General features: G+C 40.0%; 1 protein-coding gene across 5 annotated transcripts in view; it reads left to right on the top strand.

Moving 5' to 3' along the window:
* Positions 1-352: 352 nt before the first annotated feature.
* Positions 353-20,515, top strand: part of RB1 (RB transcriptional corepressor 1) — a 182,620-nt gene continuing 162,457 nt past the window's right edge. For all 5 annotated transcript variants that reach the window (XR_011967315.1, XM_072610548.1, XM_072610551.1 and 2 more), the window contains exons 1-2: positions 353-732; positions 5,719-5,845. Coding sequence is in view for 4 of the 5 variants with exons in the window: in XM_072610548.1 (XP_072466649.1) it covers positions 605-732; positions 5,719-5,845 (255 nt within the window). In the remaining variant the exon portion in view is untranslated. The remainder of the gene's footprint in view (positions 733-5,718; positions 5,846-20,515) is intronic.

The raw sequence follows: 20,515 nt of genomic DNA, 5'->3' as shown, positions 1-20,515 counted from the left end.
AGGGGCTCCTTTACGCATGCGGGCTCCTGCGTCCACAGCACGGGGCAGTCAAGGAGCCGCGTGCTCGGGAGCACGACGGCGCTGCAGGTAACCAGAGGGCAGGCCCAAGCCGGGCCTGCTCAGGGGAAGAGGCCGGCGCTGGTTGCCGGGGCTCCGGGCCTCTCCGTCCCGATAGGTACCCCACCCCCAGCACGGGGCCGGGCCCCACGACACGCTCGTGGCCTCGCCGCGGCCGGCACCCGCAGCCCCACCCTTCTCTCGCCGCGGACCTTCTCCCTTCTGCCTCCCAGGCTCGGCGGGCGGGCCCGGGAACTCGGTGGGACTTAGCGCGCAGGAGCGGAAGTGACGTTTTCCCGCGGTTGAGCGCGGAGCTTTTGGTGCCGGGCTAGGGTTAGAGAGGTGGGTGGAGACAGGGCTCTCCCGGTTGTTTGGTTGTTTTCGGAGAACGTTTAAAGTTTTCTAACGGGAGCCGAGAGAGGACGAAGGGCGTCTGGGGCGGCGCGTTCACTTGGGAAGAGCGCGTGCGCGCGTGTTCCCCTTTGCCCCTCACCTCCCAACCCCCCAGTCGCTCCTGCCAGTCAGTCGGTCGGTCAGTCAGTCAGTCATGCCACCCAAAGCCCCTCGGAAACCGGCTGTTCTGACCCCGGAGCCGCCACCGCCGCCGCCTTCCCCTCCCCCTCGCCAGGAGGAGCCGGAGCCGGATAGCGGCCCAGAGGACCTGCCGCTCGTCAGGTGAGAGAGCCGGGGCCGGAGCCTCTCCGGGGAGCGGGGCACCCGGCAGACGCCGCGGCGTGACCAGGGAGGGGCCGGCTGCCCGTCGAGGCGGCCTGCGGGCCCGAGCCCGGAGCGGGGCACGAGCCCCCGGCGGCCCCTGGGCCGGCTGACAGCTGCGAACGCGGGGCGCCGGGCCGCGGGGACGGGGCTTCCCGGCCGCAGCCTTGGCCCCAGGTTGACAGGTGGGTGGGGCGGGCCGGGGTCCCGGGGAGAAGGAGTGACAGGTGGCTTCTTTCTCTCTCGGGTGGTGGAGGGTGGGGGTGGTGACTGTGCTTAGTCGGGGAGAGAGCATTGTTTCCTCTCCAGAGATGCCCACGGATCCTGTTCTGTTCTGTTCCGTGCGGTGGAGTTCGGAGATTGTTGGGGTCCGAGCGCACCCTGATGAGATACATTAAGAAACCCCACGACATCCCCCTCCCCCACCCCGCCCCCTCCACTCCTAAATGGTGTGTTGAATGCGGGTGCGCATATCATACTTTGTCACTTCCTGTGTAATAAAGCTAATAAAAAGTATTGTTTTTACCATCTTGCCAGAGCTTAGTGTCGGGGTGGTGGTGGTGGGGGACAGTTACTGTGGGAACTGCTGAGAATGAGGGTCCACCCTTCTGTAGTGTTACCAGACTAATGAGAAGTCTAGTGAGATCTGAGCCCCGGAGTATGGCGATGCTGTAAGGTGTGGAGGTGGGAAATGAGAAGTTATTTGTAGTGATTTTGTAAGAAAATTACTCATTAGTAGCATTTTTTTTCTTGGTCCATGTTTTAAACCCTTGTGAAACACTTTCAGTGATGTAATTTACAGCACAAGCGCTTAAAACGTAAAACTGACAAGGGTTGTTCTATGAATTTCGTCTTTATTTTTATTTTTTCCCCAAATTTAGATGAAACTCCTTGCATGTAGATCTGCATCAGCGTGTCAAAGTTGATTGATTTTAAATTTTTGGTGGGTAGAGACATTGATGTCTGATATCGAGTATTGTTTTGTAAGATGTTCAGCCATGACCAATCACATGGAATTGTTTACTTAATGAAATCTTTATATGAGCAACCCTAGTGGATACAGTAGAATATTACAGAGTGGTATGTCATGTGTATGTTACAACTTGTTGGTTGTTTTTCTTTTTTGTAGCCATTCTTTATGTTTGATATTGAAAAACATATATTTAGTATGTTTACTCTCCAGTCAGTCAGCCAGCCAGTAAACATTCATTAAGACCAAGCATGCTATGTGTTGGGAATACCAACAAAGCAAAAGGCAATCCCTGACCTTAAGGACCTCACCATCCAATTGGGGAGACTGCATGCAAACAACTAAGGTACAACAAGACCTATACAGGACAGATTGGAGATCCTGGACAGAAGGAAGGCGCTAGCATTAAGGGGAATTGGAAAATGCTTTTTTGCATGAGGTGGGATTTTAGTTGGGATTTGAAGGAAGCCAAGATTTGTTTCTACTTTGTGGTTATGGATCTATTGAAGGGCAATGAATGCTAATATATACAATTTAAAAAAAAGTCAACTTGATGTTATTGTAAGGTCTTACCATGAAACTGGGCATATAGACAGAGTGGACAGAGAGTGCTGGGCCTGAAGTCAGACTCATCTTCCTGAGTTCAAATCTGGCCTCAGACATTTATTAGCTGTGTTACCCTGGGCAAGTCACTTAACCTTGTTTGCCTCAGTTTCCTTATCTGTAAAATCAGTTGAAGAAGGAAATGGCAAACCACTCCACAGTTTTTGCCAAGAGCAACACAAATGGGGCAACTAAACAACAACAGATATATTATTTGGTTTGTGTTTTTAATAGGCTCATAGAAGACATTTTGAGTGCTTTAAATGTACAATTAAAATATATAAGTAGAAAGAATACAAGAGGTCAGATTTCAGATGGTGATGTAGTAGAAAATGTCGTTCTTTATTCAGCTAGTCAAGTTCTGGTGGTTTTCCTAACATTAGCAATTCCTATTTGTCATGACAGACAATATACAGAACAAAGGTATTATAGAAACTGCTGAGAAAACTGGAAGGCAGTTAGTGAAAAAATTGAATTTTTGACAAACAACTTGTATCATGTATCAAAATGAAGTCAAGATGAACATGTGACCTGAATATAAAAGATCAGGTCATAATAAAAATGAATAAAGTGAGATCACTTATTTTTCAGAAGGAGAATACTTAACCAACAAGGTATTGAGGAAATTAGAGAAATTAAAATAGATGATTTCAGTTACATGAAATTGAAAAGCTTTTGCAGAAAACAAAAAAATCAGTGTAACTAAAACAAGATGGGAAATTTGTCTTTTGGGAAAAAAATCATTGCATCCGATGTGTCTTAGAATAGTCTTATTTTCAAGATATACACAGGCAGACTCACACACACACACAACAGAATCATTCTACAGTGGATAAGTTGTCAAAGGATATAAATCAAAGATTCTCAAAAGAGGTGCAGATTATTAACAACTATAGAAAATTGCTCTAAATTAATAACAATAAAAGAAATCACACAATATTTTGAGTATTATTTTTGAGGCACTCTGTTAAGTGCTGAAGATACAAAAACAAAAGTGAAACACAAATGTAATTTGAAACAACTATGAACTTTCATGTTACACCCAGAAAATTCTAAGGTGAAAATAGTTGATGTTAGATGGGATTTGGGAAGGCATGCACATAATACACTATTGCTGGAGCTGTGAATTGGTCTGTCCATTGCAGAAAACAATTTGTAATTATGCTAAGAAAGTGACTAAAAGGACCATACCTTTTGACCTTGAGGTCCTACTCCTAAGGAGGTTAAAGATAGAAAGGACCCATATATGCCCAAATACTCATAGAAGGTTTTTTGCTGATTTTTTTTTTTTTTGGTGGTAGCAGAGAATTGGAAGCTAAGTATATGACCGTTGACTGCATGATGGCGAAACAAAATGTTGCATGGAGGGAATGGGATATTACTGCTTTATAATAAGAAACCAACATGAAAAAATGAGAGAATTGTGGAAGACTTAAATAAACTATTTTAAGGGTGAAGGAAACAGAACTGAGAGACAAAGTATATAATAATTATGACAATAAGTTGAAAGAGAACTCTGTGTAATTATATCAATCAATCTACTGTCTACTGAGAAGAATTGTACCCCTTATATGAAGAGGGGGTAGAACGCTACATAAACTTTTAGACACGTTTGATGTGCTTTTTTTCTTTTAAAAATCAATGAGTTTATCAAAGTAAACATTAAACTCCTACTGTGTGCCAGGCATGTGAGAAGAAAATGGTTTGCAGAGTAGGGCAGGGGAAAGGAAGAGTATATTGGAAATTAATATATTTAACAAAAGTTTATATAATAGTAAAAAAAATTGTAAAAGCAGTATTTTCTGATTTCTGATTTATTCTACAACTAAAAATTAATTGAGAATAAGGCAACCACATGCATCAAAGACATAATTATGAACTGGCTAAAAAGAAGGGAACATTTTTCTCTACATCAGTTTACATTTCTTGAAGGAAATGAGAATAATAATAGTCTTTCTTTAAAGGCATCCTTCATTCTTAGTGACATTCAAAATGCAGTCTGTCTACCATTATTCCTACTAATGTCGTAATCATGGATAATTAAATTCTAAAGCTGGAGTTCTTAGGCTGAATTCTGTGAACTTATTTTTAAAACATATTTTGATAACTATTTCAATATAATTGGTTTCCTTTGTATTTTATTTTGTGAATTTAAAAACATTCTTCTGAGAAGGGATCTCTGGATTTTACCATACTGTCAAAGGGGACTCTATGACATAAAAAGGCCCAAAACTTCTGCGGTAAAGTAACTACCCTCTGAGGCAAGTCTACTCTGGCCATAGTAATGGAAAATTTGCTTTGAGGTCTAGTTCCATGCCTTGACTCAACTATACTAGGTGGCAGGGTTTCATTCTTCTCCAGCAGTATTGGTTTGGTCCTTGCTACTAGAATCTTGACTCAGCTGAGTTAGGGGGAAGAGAAACTTCATTGTTATATTATCAAGTAGCATATTTTAAATGGATTTGAATCAGTCAATAATGACATTGATAGCAGCTATTGCTAAGATTCGTATTAATACTTAAAGATTTCTTGAATACTTTACATATATTATCTCATTTGGTGCTCACAACAACAGATGAAGAAATCAAGGGTAAGAGATGTTAAGTTGTCCAGAGTTACACGGCTAATAATTGGTTGAGGCAGGATTTGAACTCTCAAATCTAGCACTTATCCACTATGCCACCTAGCTAGCAGTTATAATAGGGGAAAACAAGAAATGGAAGGCAGAAGTTTTTAAGGGAGGAGAACAGTCTCCTGCAATGATATACAGCTCTCTTCTAATAAAGAGAAGAAATACAAAAGGTTGAGGGGGGAAAAGGTGATAAACCTAGTTTTGTAATACGTTTTAATTGGTCAAGTAAGTGCTGGAAAGTGGTCTAACAGAAGATAGATTATTTTCAAGCACACATACTTGTCAGTATTGATTCTGTATTGACAGATCACCCTGTGCTTGATTATAGTAATGTTATTTGTAGTCTTTTCTCATCATTTTCTCTTCTCAAAATAGTTAACTCACATTTTTTCTCTCACAAAACTATTTGATTACCTTGGAGTATATGTTAGTGAACCAGGCCTGCAACTTTTCATCACTGTGGTATGCAGTAAAGGAAAGATCAAGGAAAGAAAATTTTTAAAAAGTATATATAGATATACATAAAATAACATGTAAAATATTTTTGCACACTATAAAGCAATATGTAAATGCTGTGATATTATTATTATTATACAAAGCACAGCTTTTTATAAACAGCAGGGATGAAATTAATAATACTTGTCATTTTTCAGGTTATCAGTAGTTGTCTGAGGGAGATGTTCTACTTTGTCATCTTGGTTTATTTCCATATACCTTTTATAAACTTATTTTTGTCTGTTAGGCTTGAATTTGAAGAAGCAGAAGATCCTGATTTTACTACATTATGTCAGAAACTAAAGATACCAAATCATGTCCGGAAAAAGGCTTGGGAGAATTGGGAAAAAGTTTCATCTATGGATGGAGTTTTGGTGAGCATTTTTCTCGTAATCTTTAAATTTGTTATCTTTGATCACATTTGTTGAATATGGTGTTTACTGAAGTGATATTAGCTATTACTAGCTTATATTCTGATTTGTAGTGGTGAAAGTCCATGAGATATGTCCTGGAAAATGGCACTATTTTTCATTCTTTTGACATGACTATAAGACCATAAAGAAGTAAGTTATTTCATGTTTTAGGTGCTTTTGAAAATACTATTTCTAGGGTAATTAAAAATAATTTGTTTCTTCTTTGTACACTTCACCAGTTCCTTTATAAAAAGAAACAAATCTGTAGCATTCCAAAGAACTGAATATTGTTGTGTTTGTCCTTTGTTGCCAAAGAAGACCATGCCATCAGAGAAATGATGACATGACTTGCACTTGACTTTGTTTTGAGTGAGGGAGGGTTGTGCAGGTCACCAGCCTCACTTCTCCTTCAGAACCATTTGGATCCAATGACCAGATATTCATGAGGATAACTGGAGATGACCCAGGAAGCAATGGGAGACCTTGGCCCCTTTAAGACAAGGCTTATTCAGTATTCACTTAGGGTGAGGTAACACTCATTCAGTGAATAGGCCTGTTTAAGAAGTAGGCAGGGGATGGCCCCTTTAATGAGTCAAAGAAAAATAACTAAATCAATCTAGGAGGGAAGCTGCAACAGTTATTATTAATAATCACTCTTAAGCCAAACAAATCTCTAGCATTCCAAAGAATTGAACATATTTGAAAACTGAATGCTAAAAGAAAAGTGGCAGAATACAGATGTTCCGAAAGTCTAGACTTTCGGGACATCCTATGTATTAGTGGAAAAGAAGGAATAAGATGAAGTTGAGGAAATATGATCCTAGTATTATCAATAAAACTTTCCATTAAAATGATTATCTATACATTGCCACATTTTGGGTATTTTTATTGGTTTGAAATCATGTACTAGGTTATTTTTATGTATGTGAAACTGCAAGGAATTACAACTCTTTTGAAAGTTGTAGGTATCTCATGTTGGGGGAACTGAGGAAAGGGACTTATGACTCATAAATTATAGGTAGTCTCAACTTAAAAAATATTTGTTTCTACGTTAGACTTTTGGAAGTAGTAAACAGTGTTTTATATTCCCAAGGTAGCTTTCAAAAGTCTATTTAAAATATAATGTGGTTGAACATTTTTTTAAATAGTCACCAAAAAATAAGTGGACTCGTGTTCTTTTGAATGGTTAATTGTATGAGTTCTCTGTTATGAATTTACTCCTAACTATCTGACTATTCCTTTTCAGTTTCATATCATCTATATTCTTTCCTTATGTGGCTCTGCCCCTAGGACACTGTCCTGGGTCCTCTTTACTTCTCTCTTAATGCTCTCTGAAAAAACAAAAACAAATCAACCAAACAAAAACCCACTGTCTGTGATCTCAATAATGCCTAAAGATTCAGCTGTCTGCTGTACATAGATACACTTAGAGATCTATGTATCCACCTCTCCTTTCTCTGCTAAGTCCCAGTTCCATATTTCCATCTACCTGCTCCAGCATTTCAGTGCAACATGTCCAAAACTGAACCATTATCTTTTCTCCCAAGTCCTTGTTTCTGTCAAGGGTCAATCAGTAAGTAAACATTGTTTACTATGTGCCAGGTGCTGTTGTGAGGATAAAAAGCAAAAGGACACAAAGAAAGGTTATAGACAATACCTGCTTTTGAGGATCTCATGACCTAAAGGGGAGGCAGCATGCAAATAACTTGTGTACAAATAAACTACATATTGGATAATTGGAAGTAATATACAGAGAAAAGGCATTAGAATTAAAAAGACTCAAGAAAGACTTCCTAAGAAGATGGGATTTTAGTTGGGGCTTGAGGGAAGCCCAGAAGTAGAGATGAGAAGGGAGAGCATTCCAGGCATAGGGGAACATCTGGTGAAAGTGCCTGGTGTCTGGAGAGTGAGTGTCTTGTTTGAGGAGCAACCAGGAGTGGGGAGGTTATGAAGGGCTTCAAACACCAGATTATGGAGGTGATAGGGAGCCACTGAAGTTTATTGAGTACCTGGGTAACATGATCAGAGTTGCACTTTAGAAAGATTCACTTTGATAGCAGAATAGAGGTGACCTGGAAGGAGAGAGTCTTGAGGCAAGCAGACCCACCAGTAGGCTATTGCAATTATCTAGGCATGAAATGATGAGAGTCTATACCGGAGTGATGGCAGTATTAGAAGGGAGGAGGTATATGCAAGAGATATTACAAAAGGAATATTATTAAATGGACCTTGGCAACAGATTGGATGTGAGGAATGAGAGATAGTGAGGTGTCAAGAATGACACTGAAGTTGTGAGACTTGGGAAGATGGCTGCTGCCTTTGGCATTAATAAATAATTTTCACATGGGGAGGGTTGGGATGCAAAGATAATGAGCTCTGTTTTGAACATGTCGACTATAAGATGTTTGTGAGACATCCATTTTCAGATGTCCAAAAGATAGTTGGAGATTTGAGACTTGAGATCAGAAGAGAGGTTAGGGCTGATAAGTTTATTTGAGAATCATCAGCATAGAGAAGGTAATTAATTATGTCCATAAGATCTGATGAGATCTCTAAGTGAAATAATATAAAGGGAAAAGAGGCCACAAGACCAGGCCCTGGGGGACACCCACCATTATTGGGCATGATGGGGATGAAGATCCAGCAAAGGAGACTGAGTAGTCAGACATGTAGAAGGAGAACCATGAGAGAGTAGTATCTTGAAAACCTAGAGAGAAGAGAGTCTCAGAGAGAAGAGGGTGATTGATAGAGATTTTCTTGATCATCTTTTTTCCCCCGTTCAATAGCATTTTAAATTTTGTCCAAGTGTTTGGTATCATCTCATATTTTATATATCAAAATTGTGTTGTCTTTAGCATGGACAATTTCTGATTTTGCTTGGTCTAGTCAAGCTGCTCTTCCTGTTTTGTTTTCTTTATTGCCATTACATCATGGATTGTGATATTAGAGTTCAAATGTTGTGATTTCACTGTTTGTTCTTGTTATTCAGTCATTTCAGTTGTGTCTGACTCTTGTGACCTCATTTGGGGTTTTCTTGGCAAAGACACTGGAGTGGTTTATTATTTCCTTCTCCAATTTATTTTACAGATGAGGAACTAAGACAATCAGGGTTAAGTGAATTGCCCAGGGTCACACATCTAGAAAGTGCCTGAGGCCAGATTTGAACTCAGGAAGATGAGTCATTTTGACTCATCTATCTATAATGCCACTTAGCTGCTCATAATTTCACTGTTTTTGATAGAGAAAATGGTTTGTTGTAGAAGTTTTGACAATACTTTTCCATTTTTTGTCTGTTTATATATTTCAGGTTTCATTCTTGAATATTCTTGGGATGGCCTAGCTTAATTGGGCACATCACCTGACTTCTATAAATTTATTTTCCTCTGTGCAACTTCTCACTATTTTTGAGATGTTGTTCATAATCTCTCACCCTCCTTGGTCACTGTTTCTTTGGGGTCTCAGTCTCCTAATCTGTAAAGCAGAATAGTTTGATTGTATGATCTATGAGGCTGTTTGCAACTCAAAGCCTATAATCCTATGATACTTAAGATTTTTCAGGCAGGTTTCTATCATAAGCTAATGTAGCACTTGTATATTATATCTTACTATTTAGCAAGATCAAATGTTTTTTGGCTGATGCTGTTTCTGTGTTCATTTGACTTCCTTGAAGTGATTTGATTTACATAGGTTAAACTTCAGTCAAGGTTTAAATTAGCTAAAAACTTAGCTCAAAGTTAATTTAATAGTAATGGCAGTTTCTTACTTAAGAACACCTGATTTTTGAGGGACCCTTTCCTACAAATGGCTGCTCTACATATATCACTAATTGTACCATCTGGTGGCTTTAGCAGGAGCTGTTGCCCATACGGGAGACTATTGCTTTGGACACCTCTGCTTCCTTTTAAAGCCACTGTCACTGCATGTAGACCCTTCATGCCCTTATCTTTCCATAAGCTCTGATCAAGGAAGTTTCTTATCTCATTCTGGAAATTGGGAAGAAGGGAAACTCCTATTCTTTTATAGGGTTGCATATAATATGGTGAGAGGTAGAAGTACCCTCTGATTAGATCTATGACCAGAAAAATAGGCTCTTGGTATCTACTCTAATGGCATTTTCCTATAGAAACAATGTTATAAATTGTGATTATGTTCTGTAGTAATGTAGAATAGTTACATTGTCAGTCAGTTAATTAATATTTAATAAGGGCCTCTGTGCCACATGCCATGTTAAGCGCTAAGCTAAAATTGTGAGTTAAGTAGATATTGATGGGCTAGCCTGAGAAACTAATCACCATTTATAATACATTATGGTAAAACATATTCCTTTATGGGAGCAGAATGTAGTGATGTTTTAAAAATCGTTGTTTGGTTTGTATTCCATTTTTGTCTTACATGTTTTATGGCAGAAGACAGCAACCTATAGAATTCCAATTGGTTTTTGTTAGGATTGCGTGTTTGAGAGTATAGTATGAATAAACTGAGGAATACCTCACCTTTGGAATATCTCTTGAATATATCCCCTTGTCTCCTCTGACACTGTTACCCTGCTAGCACTGTGGCTCTTATTACCTAATGCTTGGAATATTGCAAGAATGCTGGTGGCTCTACCTGTACAAATCTCTCCTCTCTCCAATTCATCCTCCATTCAGCCACCAATGTAATTTTCCTAACATGAAGGTCTAACCATATCTTGCTCCACCTCCCTTGCAGTGGTTGCCTGTCACCTCCAGGATCAAATACAAAATCATCTGTTTGGCACCCAAAGTCCTTCATAACATTGCTCCACTTATTTTTCCAGTCTTCTTATACCTTATTCCTTGCCATATAATCTTTGATCTTTTGACGCACCCTATTCCACAAAAGAGACACTTCGTCTCTCAGCTCTGGGTATTTTCCCTGCTTATCCTTCATTCCTGGAATATTCTCCCTCCTCACTCTACCTTTTTCCTTCCCTGATTTCCTTCAAGTTCCAACTAAAATTCTACCTACTGTAGGAAGCCTTTCACAACCCCTCTTAATTCCAGTACCATCCCTCTGTTATTTTCTCATTTATCTTGTGTATAACTTTATTTTTTATTTCATCTTGTATATAGCTTGTTTGTACATATTCTTTGCTTGTTGTCTTCCCCATTAGATTGGGAGATCCCCGAGGGCAGGAGATGTCTTTTGTTTCTTTTTGTAATTCAGTGCAATGTGTAACACACAGTAGGCACATAATAATACTTAGTTGGCTGGTTGGTTGTTGTCCTTTGTTCTTGAAGAGGCCCAAAATGATATTACTAGTTAGAGTCAAGTTACAGTGTGTCTGATCACATCAGTATGAGCTCAGAATACTCTACCACAGGTTGGGCACAAATAGGCCATGTGAACATTTTGGGTGGATTCTCTAAATTTGTGCATCTCATTGTTTCTTTTGAGCTGCTTCAATTCTGGTTTGTTCAAAGAGCAAAGCACCTTCTTTGATGAGGGCATGCCACGCAGAGTTTTTCTGTGCTACTGTCTCCCATGTCACACATTCAATTCCAGAGTTCTTCAGAGAGACCTGGAGAGTTATCTTTGTATTGCTTCTTCAGACTGCCATGTGAATGCTTACTTTGTGTGAGTTCTCCATAAATAGTATTTTAGCCAAATGTGTTTGGTATTCAGACAACATGACCAGCCCATTAGAGTTGTGCTCTTTGCAGTAGAGTTTCAATGCTTGGCAGTTCAGCTTGAGAGAGTACCTCATTTTCTGGTATCTTATCCTGCCAAGTGATCTTTAGAATCTTCCTAAGACAATTCAGATGGAAGTGATTCAGTTTCATGGCATGTCGCTGGTATACTTTCCAGGTTTTACAGACATACAACAATGAAGTCAGCACAGTGGCTCTATAGACCTTCAGTTTGGTAGTCAGTCTAATACCTCTTCTCTCCCACACTTTCCTTCTGAGACTTCCAAACACTGAGGTAGTTATGGCAATGCGTGTTTCAACCTCATTATCAGTGTGCACATCCCTAGAAGGTATACAGCCAAGATGAGTGATCTTACCCACAGTATTCAAAATCTCCATTTGCTGTAACTGATGGTTCTATGTATGGGTACTATGATGGTGACTGATGGAACACCTGTGTTTTCTTGGTGTTAATTTTTAGGCCAAAATTAGCACAAGCAGCAGAGCATTGATCCATACATTGTTTCATCTCAGCTTCAGAGGCTGCATTGAGTGCACAATCATCTGTGAACAAAAACATCATATACCAGCTCTTCTTCCACTTTAGTCTTGTCTTGGAGCCTTTTCAAGTTAAATAATTTACTGTTAGTGTGGTAGCTGACTTTGATGCCATGTTCATCCTCATTGAAGGCTTCTGATAACATTGTTGAAAATATCATGCTAAAAAGCATGGGAGCAAGCCTACAGCCTTGTTTCACTCCATTGGTGACTGAGAAAGCTCAAGAGCATCATCTGTTATCCAGAACCAGGTAAACATGCCGTCATGAAATTAATACTGTACAATACTGATGAATTTCTCCAGACAACCAAGCTTTGACATAACTTTCCATAAGCCCTCATGACTGACAGTATCATAGGCCTTGGTCAGATCAACAAATGTTGTGTACAGATCTCTGTCCTGCTTCTGGCAAACACCATATCAACCATTGACCCTTTCTGAAGTTACACTGGCTCTCAGGTATGACCATCTTCCAGGTGAGGGATCAGTCTATTAAGGAGGACTCTCCCCCATGATTGTCACAAGACAATCTCTTTCCTTTATGTTTATAGAGGTAGACAGTATTTAATTGACTGACCACCTGTATTATTAAGTCATATTAGTAGACAGGTATTGAGTTTAGAAATGCCCCTGAAAAATCTCCTATCCAAATAATATTCAGGAGAAACTTCAAGATTAAACTTTACATGATTGTATATCAATCAATCAGTAAGCAGTTATTAAGCATCTGTTATGTGCCAGGCACCATGCCAGACCTTGAGACTACAGAAAGAAAAATAAAACAGTCCTTTTTCTTAAGGAGTTTACATGTAATCTAGTGAAACAACATGTACTCCAGTAAGTAAATACAAAAAGTAATTTCTGAGAAGTCTGAATAGCTGTGAAGGTAAGGGAAGACCTTCTATAGAAGATGGCTCTAGAGGTGAACTTTGAAGAAAGTTAGGGTTTCTGAGAGTGCGAGGTGAGGAGCCAGCACATTCCAAGCTTGGGGGACTACCTGGAAAAAAGCAGAGATATGGCAGATAGAGTGTGCTAAGGAACAGCAAGTAGGCCAGTTTTGTGGAAATACAGATTGTGTAAGGGAGAGTAAGGAGCCTGGAAAGGTGGGCCAAAGCTAGAAAATAAAGGACTTTATATACCAAATAGCAGACTTTGTATTTTATCTTAAAGGCAACAGGGAGCCTTGGGAGCTTTTTGAGCAGGATATACTGTGTAATACATCTGTGCTTTAGCTGTTTTATTTTGGCAACTGTGTGAAGGATGGGGTTGGAGAAGGGAGAGACTTGAAGTATAGAAACTCGTTAAGATTTCCTTGCAATAGTATATGTACAAGTTGGTGGGGCTTGAACTATGATGAAGGGGGCTTTAGCTACGTTGATAGCTGCATTACTGGGGAGGAGACAGATACCAAAGGTGTTTGTAAGGTAGAATTGACTATGGAGATCATTGTTGATTTAAGAATTTTTAGTGATTGCCATTTTTAGCTCTTGAGAATCAAGGAAATTATTTCTTCATGAATGACAGCTTGTAGCATCTTTAAGAAAATTTTAATGATTTTTTTCATACATATTAAAATGTGATGTATTTACATAATTACATACGTGTATATATAGTTATACACACATATGTGTATGTATATGTGGTATATACAGAACTTTTTCCACTAAAGCAGATTGTAGCCTATGACTTCAAGGTTTAACTTGTCCAGGTTCACACAGCTACTAAGTGTCAGAGGTAGGATTTGAACTCAGTTTTTCCTGCCTTTGAACTTGTCAGGGCATACAAAGGACAGTTCCAGACGTTCTTGCTGCTCTCCCCTCCACTTACTCTTAAAGTTGCAGTTTTTCTTTTTAAGCTCCACCTTTTTTAATACCTAATGAAGACACCCTGTATTTTCTTTCTTTTTTTAAAAAAATTATTTGTTTTCAACAGATACTTCCACTAGATTTTGAGTTCCAGATTTTCTCCCCATCTCTCCCCTCCGCCCACCCCAAGACAGATTGCATTCTGATTACCACTTCTCCCAATCTGCCCTCCCTTCTCTCATCCCCTTCCATTCTATTTTCTTGTAGGACAAGATAGATTTTTATGCCCTATTGCTTGTATACCTTATTTCTCAGTTGCATGTAAAAACAATTTTTAACATTAGTTTTTTAAACTTTGAGTTCCTATTACTCTCGCTTCTTTCCTCCCCACCCCACTGAGAAGGCAAGAAATTCGGTATAGGTTATATATGTGTAGTTATGCAAAATACTTCCACAATAGTCATTTGTGAAAGACTAACTACATTTCCCTCCATCCTATCCCGCCCCCCCCATTTATTCTATTCTCTCTTTTGACCCTATCCCTCCTCAAAAGTGTTTACTTCTAATTACCCCCTCTCATTTGCCCTCCCTTCTATCATCTCCCTAATCCCCCACTTATCCCCTTCCCCCACTACTTTCCTGTAGTGTAAGATAGATTTTCATATCAAATTGTGTGTGCATGTTATTCCCTCCTTAAGCAAATGTGATGAGAGTAAGGTTCACTCTTTTCCTCTTACCTCCCTTACTTCCCCTCCACTGAAAAATCTTTTTCTTGCCTTTTTTACGTGAGATAATTTGCCCTGTTTTGTTTCTCCCTATTTATTCCTCTCTCATCCCTTAATTTTATTTTTTTAGATATCATTCCTATCTATTCAACTCACCGTGTGCCCTCTGTCTATATGTATGTAATCCCTCCAACTACCTTAATACTGAGAAGTCTCTCAACAGTTACAAATATGATCTTTCCATGTAGGAATGTAAACAATTCAACCTAAGTAAGTCCTTTATGATATCTCTTTCCTGCCTTTGTCATGCTTCTCTTGATTCTTGTATTTGACAGTCAGATTTTCTGTTCAGCTCTGGTTTCAATAAGGATGCTTGAAAGTCCTTTATTTCACTGAATGACCATTTTTCCTCCTTTTGAAAGCATTCTTCTCCTCATTGGCTTTTTGAACCTCTTTTGCCAATTGAGTTAGCCTATTTTTCAAGGTGTTATTTTCTTCAGCTTTTTTTGGGGTCTCCTTTAGCAGGGTGCTGACCTGCTGTTCATGCTTTGACTGCATGTCTCTCATTTCTCTTCCCAGCTTTTCCTCTACCTCTCTAACTTGATTTTCAAAATTCTTTTTGAGCTCTTCCATGGCCTGAGCCCATTGAGTGGGCTGGGATACAGAAGCCTTGACTTCTGTGTCTTTGCCTCATGGTAAGCATTGTTCTTCCTCATCAGAAAGGAAGGGAGGAGATGCCTGTTCACCAAGAAAGTAACCTTCTATAGTCTTATTTCTTTTCCCTTTTCTGGACATTTTCCCAGCCAGTGACTTGACCTCTGAATATTCTCCTCATACCCACCTCACCTCCTGATCCTCCCAGCCAGTGCTTGGGGTCTGAGATTCAAATGCTGCTTCCCAGCCTCAGGGCTTCCGCGGGGGCGGGGTTGCTATTCAGTGTGAGATTAAGTTCAGGTGCTCAGGTGGGGGCAGGGCCTCCTCTCGGGCTCAGTTCCCTCAGGGGGTTTATGCAGAGACCTTCAACAACGGATCCAGGCTCCTGCCTGCTTGGGGAGCCCTGGTCTGCCGCTGCCTCAACTGCTGCCTCCCGAGGGGGCCTAAGTTATGGGGGCACCCCACTCCCCTCTCTAGCCACCAAAGAGACCCTCTCACCAACCCCCGTCACCTGTGGGTGGAGGGACCCGCGCGGTCGCTGGAGATCCTGTCCCTGAAGCCCGCTCGGATCTGCTCCTCTTGGTGCTGCTGGCGCGGCAGGGCTGTGCTTGGCTCCCAGTCCCGGCGCCCAGTCCTCGGCACGAAGGACCTTTTGCGAGAAGTTTGCAGGTCTCTCTGGAACAGAAATCTCCTTTGCTCCACTGTTCTGTGGCCTCTACTGCTCCAGAATTTGCTGTGAGTTCCTTTTTACAGATGTTCTCTGGGTTGTGGGTTTGGAGCTATGTGTATGTGCGTCTTTCTACTCCGCCATCTTGGCTCCGCCTCCCCATTTTTCCTCCTGAAGTATTATACTCAGTTTTGCTGGGGAGGTGATTCTTGGTTTTAATCCTAGCTCCTTTGACCTCTGGAATATCATATTCCAAGCCCTCTGATCCCTTAATGTAGAAGCTGCTAGATCTTGTGTTATCCTGGTTGTTTTTCCACAATACTTGAATTGTTTCTTTCTAGCTACTTGCAGTATTTTCTCCTTGACCTGAGAACTCTGGCCATTTATGCTTTTTAGGGTATTGTTCTCCTCATTGGCTTTTTGGATCTCTTTTTCCATTTGGGTTAGTCTTTTTTTAAAGTGTTAATTTCTTCAGTATTTTTTTGGGTCTTCTTTAGCAAACAGTTGACTAATTTTAATGATTTTCTTGCATCACTCACACTTCTCCCCATTTTTCTTCTACTTCTCTTACTTGATTTTCAAAATCTTTTTTGAGTTCTTCTATGGCCTGAGACCAATTAATATTTTTCTTTTTTTATGTTTATTTATTTATTTTTAGTTTTCATCATTCATTTCCACAACATTATGAGTTCCAAATTTTCTCCCCATCTCTCCCTTCCCCCCACCCTAAAAGCTGTGCATTCTGATTACTCTTTCCCCCAATCTGGCCTCCCTTCTGTCACATCGCTGCTTTCCCTTATCCCCATCTTCTGTCTTTTCTTGTAGGGCAAGATAGATTTCTATACCCCATTGCCTGTATTTCTTATTTCCAGGTTGCATGCAAAAAAAATTCTCAACCTTTGTTTCTAAAACTTTGAGTTCCAACTTCTCTCCCTTCCTCCCTCCCCACCCATCCCCACTGAGAAGGCAAGCAATTCAATATAGGCTATATATGTGTAATTTTGCAAAAGACTTTCATAATAGTCATGTTTTGTAAGACTATATTTCCCTTCATCCTGTCTTGTCCCCCATTTATTCTATCCTCACTTTTGACCTTGTCTCTCCCCAAAAGCGTTTGCTTCTAATTACTCCCTCCTCCCATTTGGCCTGCCTTATATCTCCCCCCCTCCCCCCACAGCACTTGTCCCCTTCTCCCCTACTTTCCTGTAGTGTAAGATAGATTTTCATACCAAATTGAGTGTGCATGTTATTCCCTCCTTAAGCCAAATGTGATCAGAGTAAGCTTCACTTTTTCCTTCTCATCTCCCCTCTTTTCCCCTCCATTGAAAAATCTTTTTCTTGCTTCTTTCATGAGAGATAATCTGCCCCATTCCATGTCTCCCTTTCTCCTGCCAGTATATTCCTCTCTTACCTCTTGATTTTATTTTTTTAGGTATCGTCCTTTCCTATTCAACTCACCCTGTGCTCTCTGTCTATGTATATATGTGTATAATCCCTCCAACTACTCAAATACTGAGAAAAGTTTCAAGAGTTACAAATATTTCCATGTAGGAATATAAACAGTCCAACTTTATTAAGTCCCTTTATGATTTCTCTTTCCTGTTTACCTTTCAATGTTTCTCTTGATTTTTGCATTTGAAAGTCAGAATTTTCTATTCAGCTCTGGTCTTTCCATCAGGAATGCTTGAAAGTCCTCCATTTCATTGAATGACCATTTTTTTCCCCTGAAGTCTTATACTAAGTTTTGCTGGATAGGTGATTCTTGGTTTTACTCCTAATTCCTTTGACTTCTGTAATATCATATTTCAAACCCTCTCATCCCTTAATGTAGAAGCTGCTAGATTTTGTGTTATCCTGATTGTATTTTCACAATACTCGAATTATTTCTTTCTAACTGTTTGCAATATTTTCTCCTTGACCTGGGAACTCTAAAATTTGGCTACAATATTCCTAGAAGTTTCTCTTTTTGGATCTCTTTCAGGAGGTGATTGGTGGATTCTTTCAATATTTATTTTGCCCTCTGGTTCTAGAATATCAGGGCAATTTTCTTTGATAATTTCATGAAAGATGATGTCTAGGCTCTTTTTTTGATCATGGCTTTCAGGTAGTCCTATAATTTTTAAATTGTCTCTCCTGGATCTATTTTCTAGGTCAGTTGTTTTTCCAATGAGATATTTCACATTATCTTCTATTTTTTCATTATTTTGGTTTTGGTTTGTAATTTCTTGGTTTCTCATAAGGTAATTAGCTTCCATCTGCTCCATTCTAATTTTTAAAGAGGTATTTTCGTTAGTGAGCTTTTGAACCTCCTTTCAACCTCCTAAAAAGCTAATTCTGATTTTTAAAACATTCTTACCTTCAATGACTTTTTGGACCTCTTTTGCCAATTGAGTTAGCCTATTTTTAAAGGTGTTATTTTCTTCAGCAATTTTGGGTCTCCTTTAGCAAGCTGTTGCCTTGCTTTTCATGATTTTTTTGCATCGCTCTCATTTCTCTTCCCAATTTTTCCTCCACCTTTCTTACTTGATTTTCAAAATCCTTTATGAGCTCTTCCATGGCCTGAGACCATTGCATATTTATTTTGGAGGTTATGGATGCAGAAGCCTGGACTTTTACTTCTTCTTTTGATGGTATGCATTGTTCTTTCCCATCCAAAAGGATGGGAGAAAATACCTGTTCACCCAGAAAGTAACGTTCTGTGGTATTATTTTTTTTCCCCCTTTTTTGGGCATTTTCCCAGCCTGTTACTTGATTTTTGAGTCTTTTGTCAAGAGGAGGGTATACTCTGAGGACCTGTAAGTTCTCAATTCTTCCAAGGTGGCACAACCAAGGGAGAGGAGTTTACTCCTCTCCTGGCCTCCACTCTTGTCTGTGAGCAACCACAAGCACTCTGTTCTGCCTAGGATCCACAAGTACAATTCCCTCTCCACAGTCACCTCCAGCTTCACCACACCAACACTCTTCCTCAACCCAGGGGAGTCACTCAGGGCTGAGATTCAGGTCAGCTGCTCAGTTGCCCCAGGGGCTTTAGGCCAAGGGCTCCCAAAATAGACACTCCTGCTGCAGTTGCTGCTGCCAGGGGGGCCAGACCCTGTTCCCTTCTTATGCAGGTGAAAGAGCTTTCTCACTGACTTTTGAAGCTGTCTTTGGCATTTGTGGGTTGAGCCATCTGGGAACCACAGCTGCTGCCAGGGATTCTGCTCCCTGAAGCCTGTTCCGGGCCTGTCCCTGCAGCTCTGTGCCCAGTGTGATAGATCTTTCCTGTTGGCCTTCCAGGCTGTCTTGGGCTGGAAATCTCCTTCACTTTGTCATTTTGTGGCTTCTACTACGCTAGAATTTGTTTAGAGTCATTTTTTACAGGTATTTGACTGAGTTTGCGGGGAGAGCCCTAGTAAGTCTATGCTGTTTCTCTACCATCTTGGCTCCACTCTGACATCCTGTATTTACTGTAAGTTGTTTATTTTATCTTGGTTGGGGGGGGGGGGGAATTGGCAAAGGAAAGCAATTTGAAGGTGAAGGCAGAATTACCCACTAATACTTAATATACTCTGCAGTCGAAGGATTTTTACTCTTCTGTATAGACAAGTTGTCTAGTTAAAAACTTTAGTAATTGAAACAGTTGTTATTGTTGGCATATTGCAATTTAGTTTTGCCCTTATCTGTGCAAACTAGTCTACGTATTCTTCATCCATAGCATGCATTAATTACCGTTACAGTAGTCACTGTGACCTTGCACAGACGATACTCCATGTCTGTTATCCCTCTTTACCTACTCTTGACACTGCCAGCCCCTTTGGAGGCTTAGTTCAAGTGAGACCTTCAGGTGGCCTTTGCTTGTTCCCCTTCCCAAATTACTTTGTATTTATTTTGCATATAGTTTATGAATACACGACAATGCAGTGCCTGGTTTATAGTAAATACTTAATAAATATTCTGTATATGTCTGACTGTTCACCTATCATCTGTGTGTGTATGTGTGTATATTTTATATCCACAAAATGTGAGCTTTTTAAGGGCAGAAACTCTACTTACTATTATTGTGGGGTTTGTTTTTTTTTTGGTTTTGTATCCCCAAGACCTAGAAGAGTCTGTGAAACATATTTGTCACTTAATAAATGCTCACTGAATTGAACTGAAATGTCTAGAAATGTAGGTTTGAGCCAAGCTCTGAAAGTCTTTAAATACTAAGCTCAGTAGAGTATATTTTATCCTAGAGGCAATATATGAGCCACTGGAGCTTCTTGAGCAAGGAAGTGACATGATCAGACTTTTGCTTAAGGAATTCTGTTTATCCATAGCACTTTTCTCCTTCAGCCTTTCACAAACTCCTCAAACATTAATAGCTAACATTTATATGATGATTACTCTGTGCCAGGCACTATATTAAGTGCTTTATAATTTTTTTCTTATTTGATTTACAACAGCCCTGAGAAGTAGGTGCTATTATTATCCTCATTTTACAGAGGAGGAAACTGAGGCAAATAGAGGTTAAGTGACTTGCTTAGGGTCCCATAACTAGTAAGTGTTTGAGGTCACATTTGAACTCAGATCTTCTTGATTCCATGACCAG

The sequence above is a fragment of the Notamacropus eugenii genome, chromosome 5 (genome assembly GCF_028372415.1).
Source record: "Notamacropus eugenii isolate mMacEug1 chromosome 5, mMacEug1.pri_v2, whole genome shotgun sequence".
NCBI classification, from domain to species: Eukaryota; Metazoa; Chordata; class Mammalia; order Diprotodontia; family Macropodidae; genus Notamacropus; species Notamacropus eugenii.
Note: the sequence above shows the minus strand (reverse complement) of the source record. Positions and strands in the feature narration are given on the sequence as shown.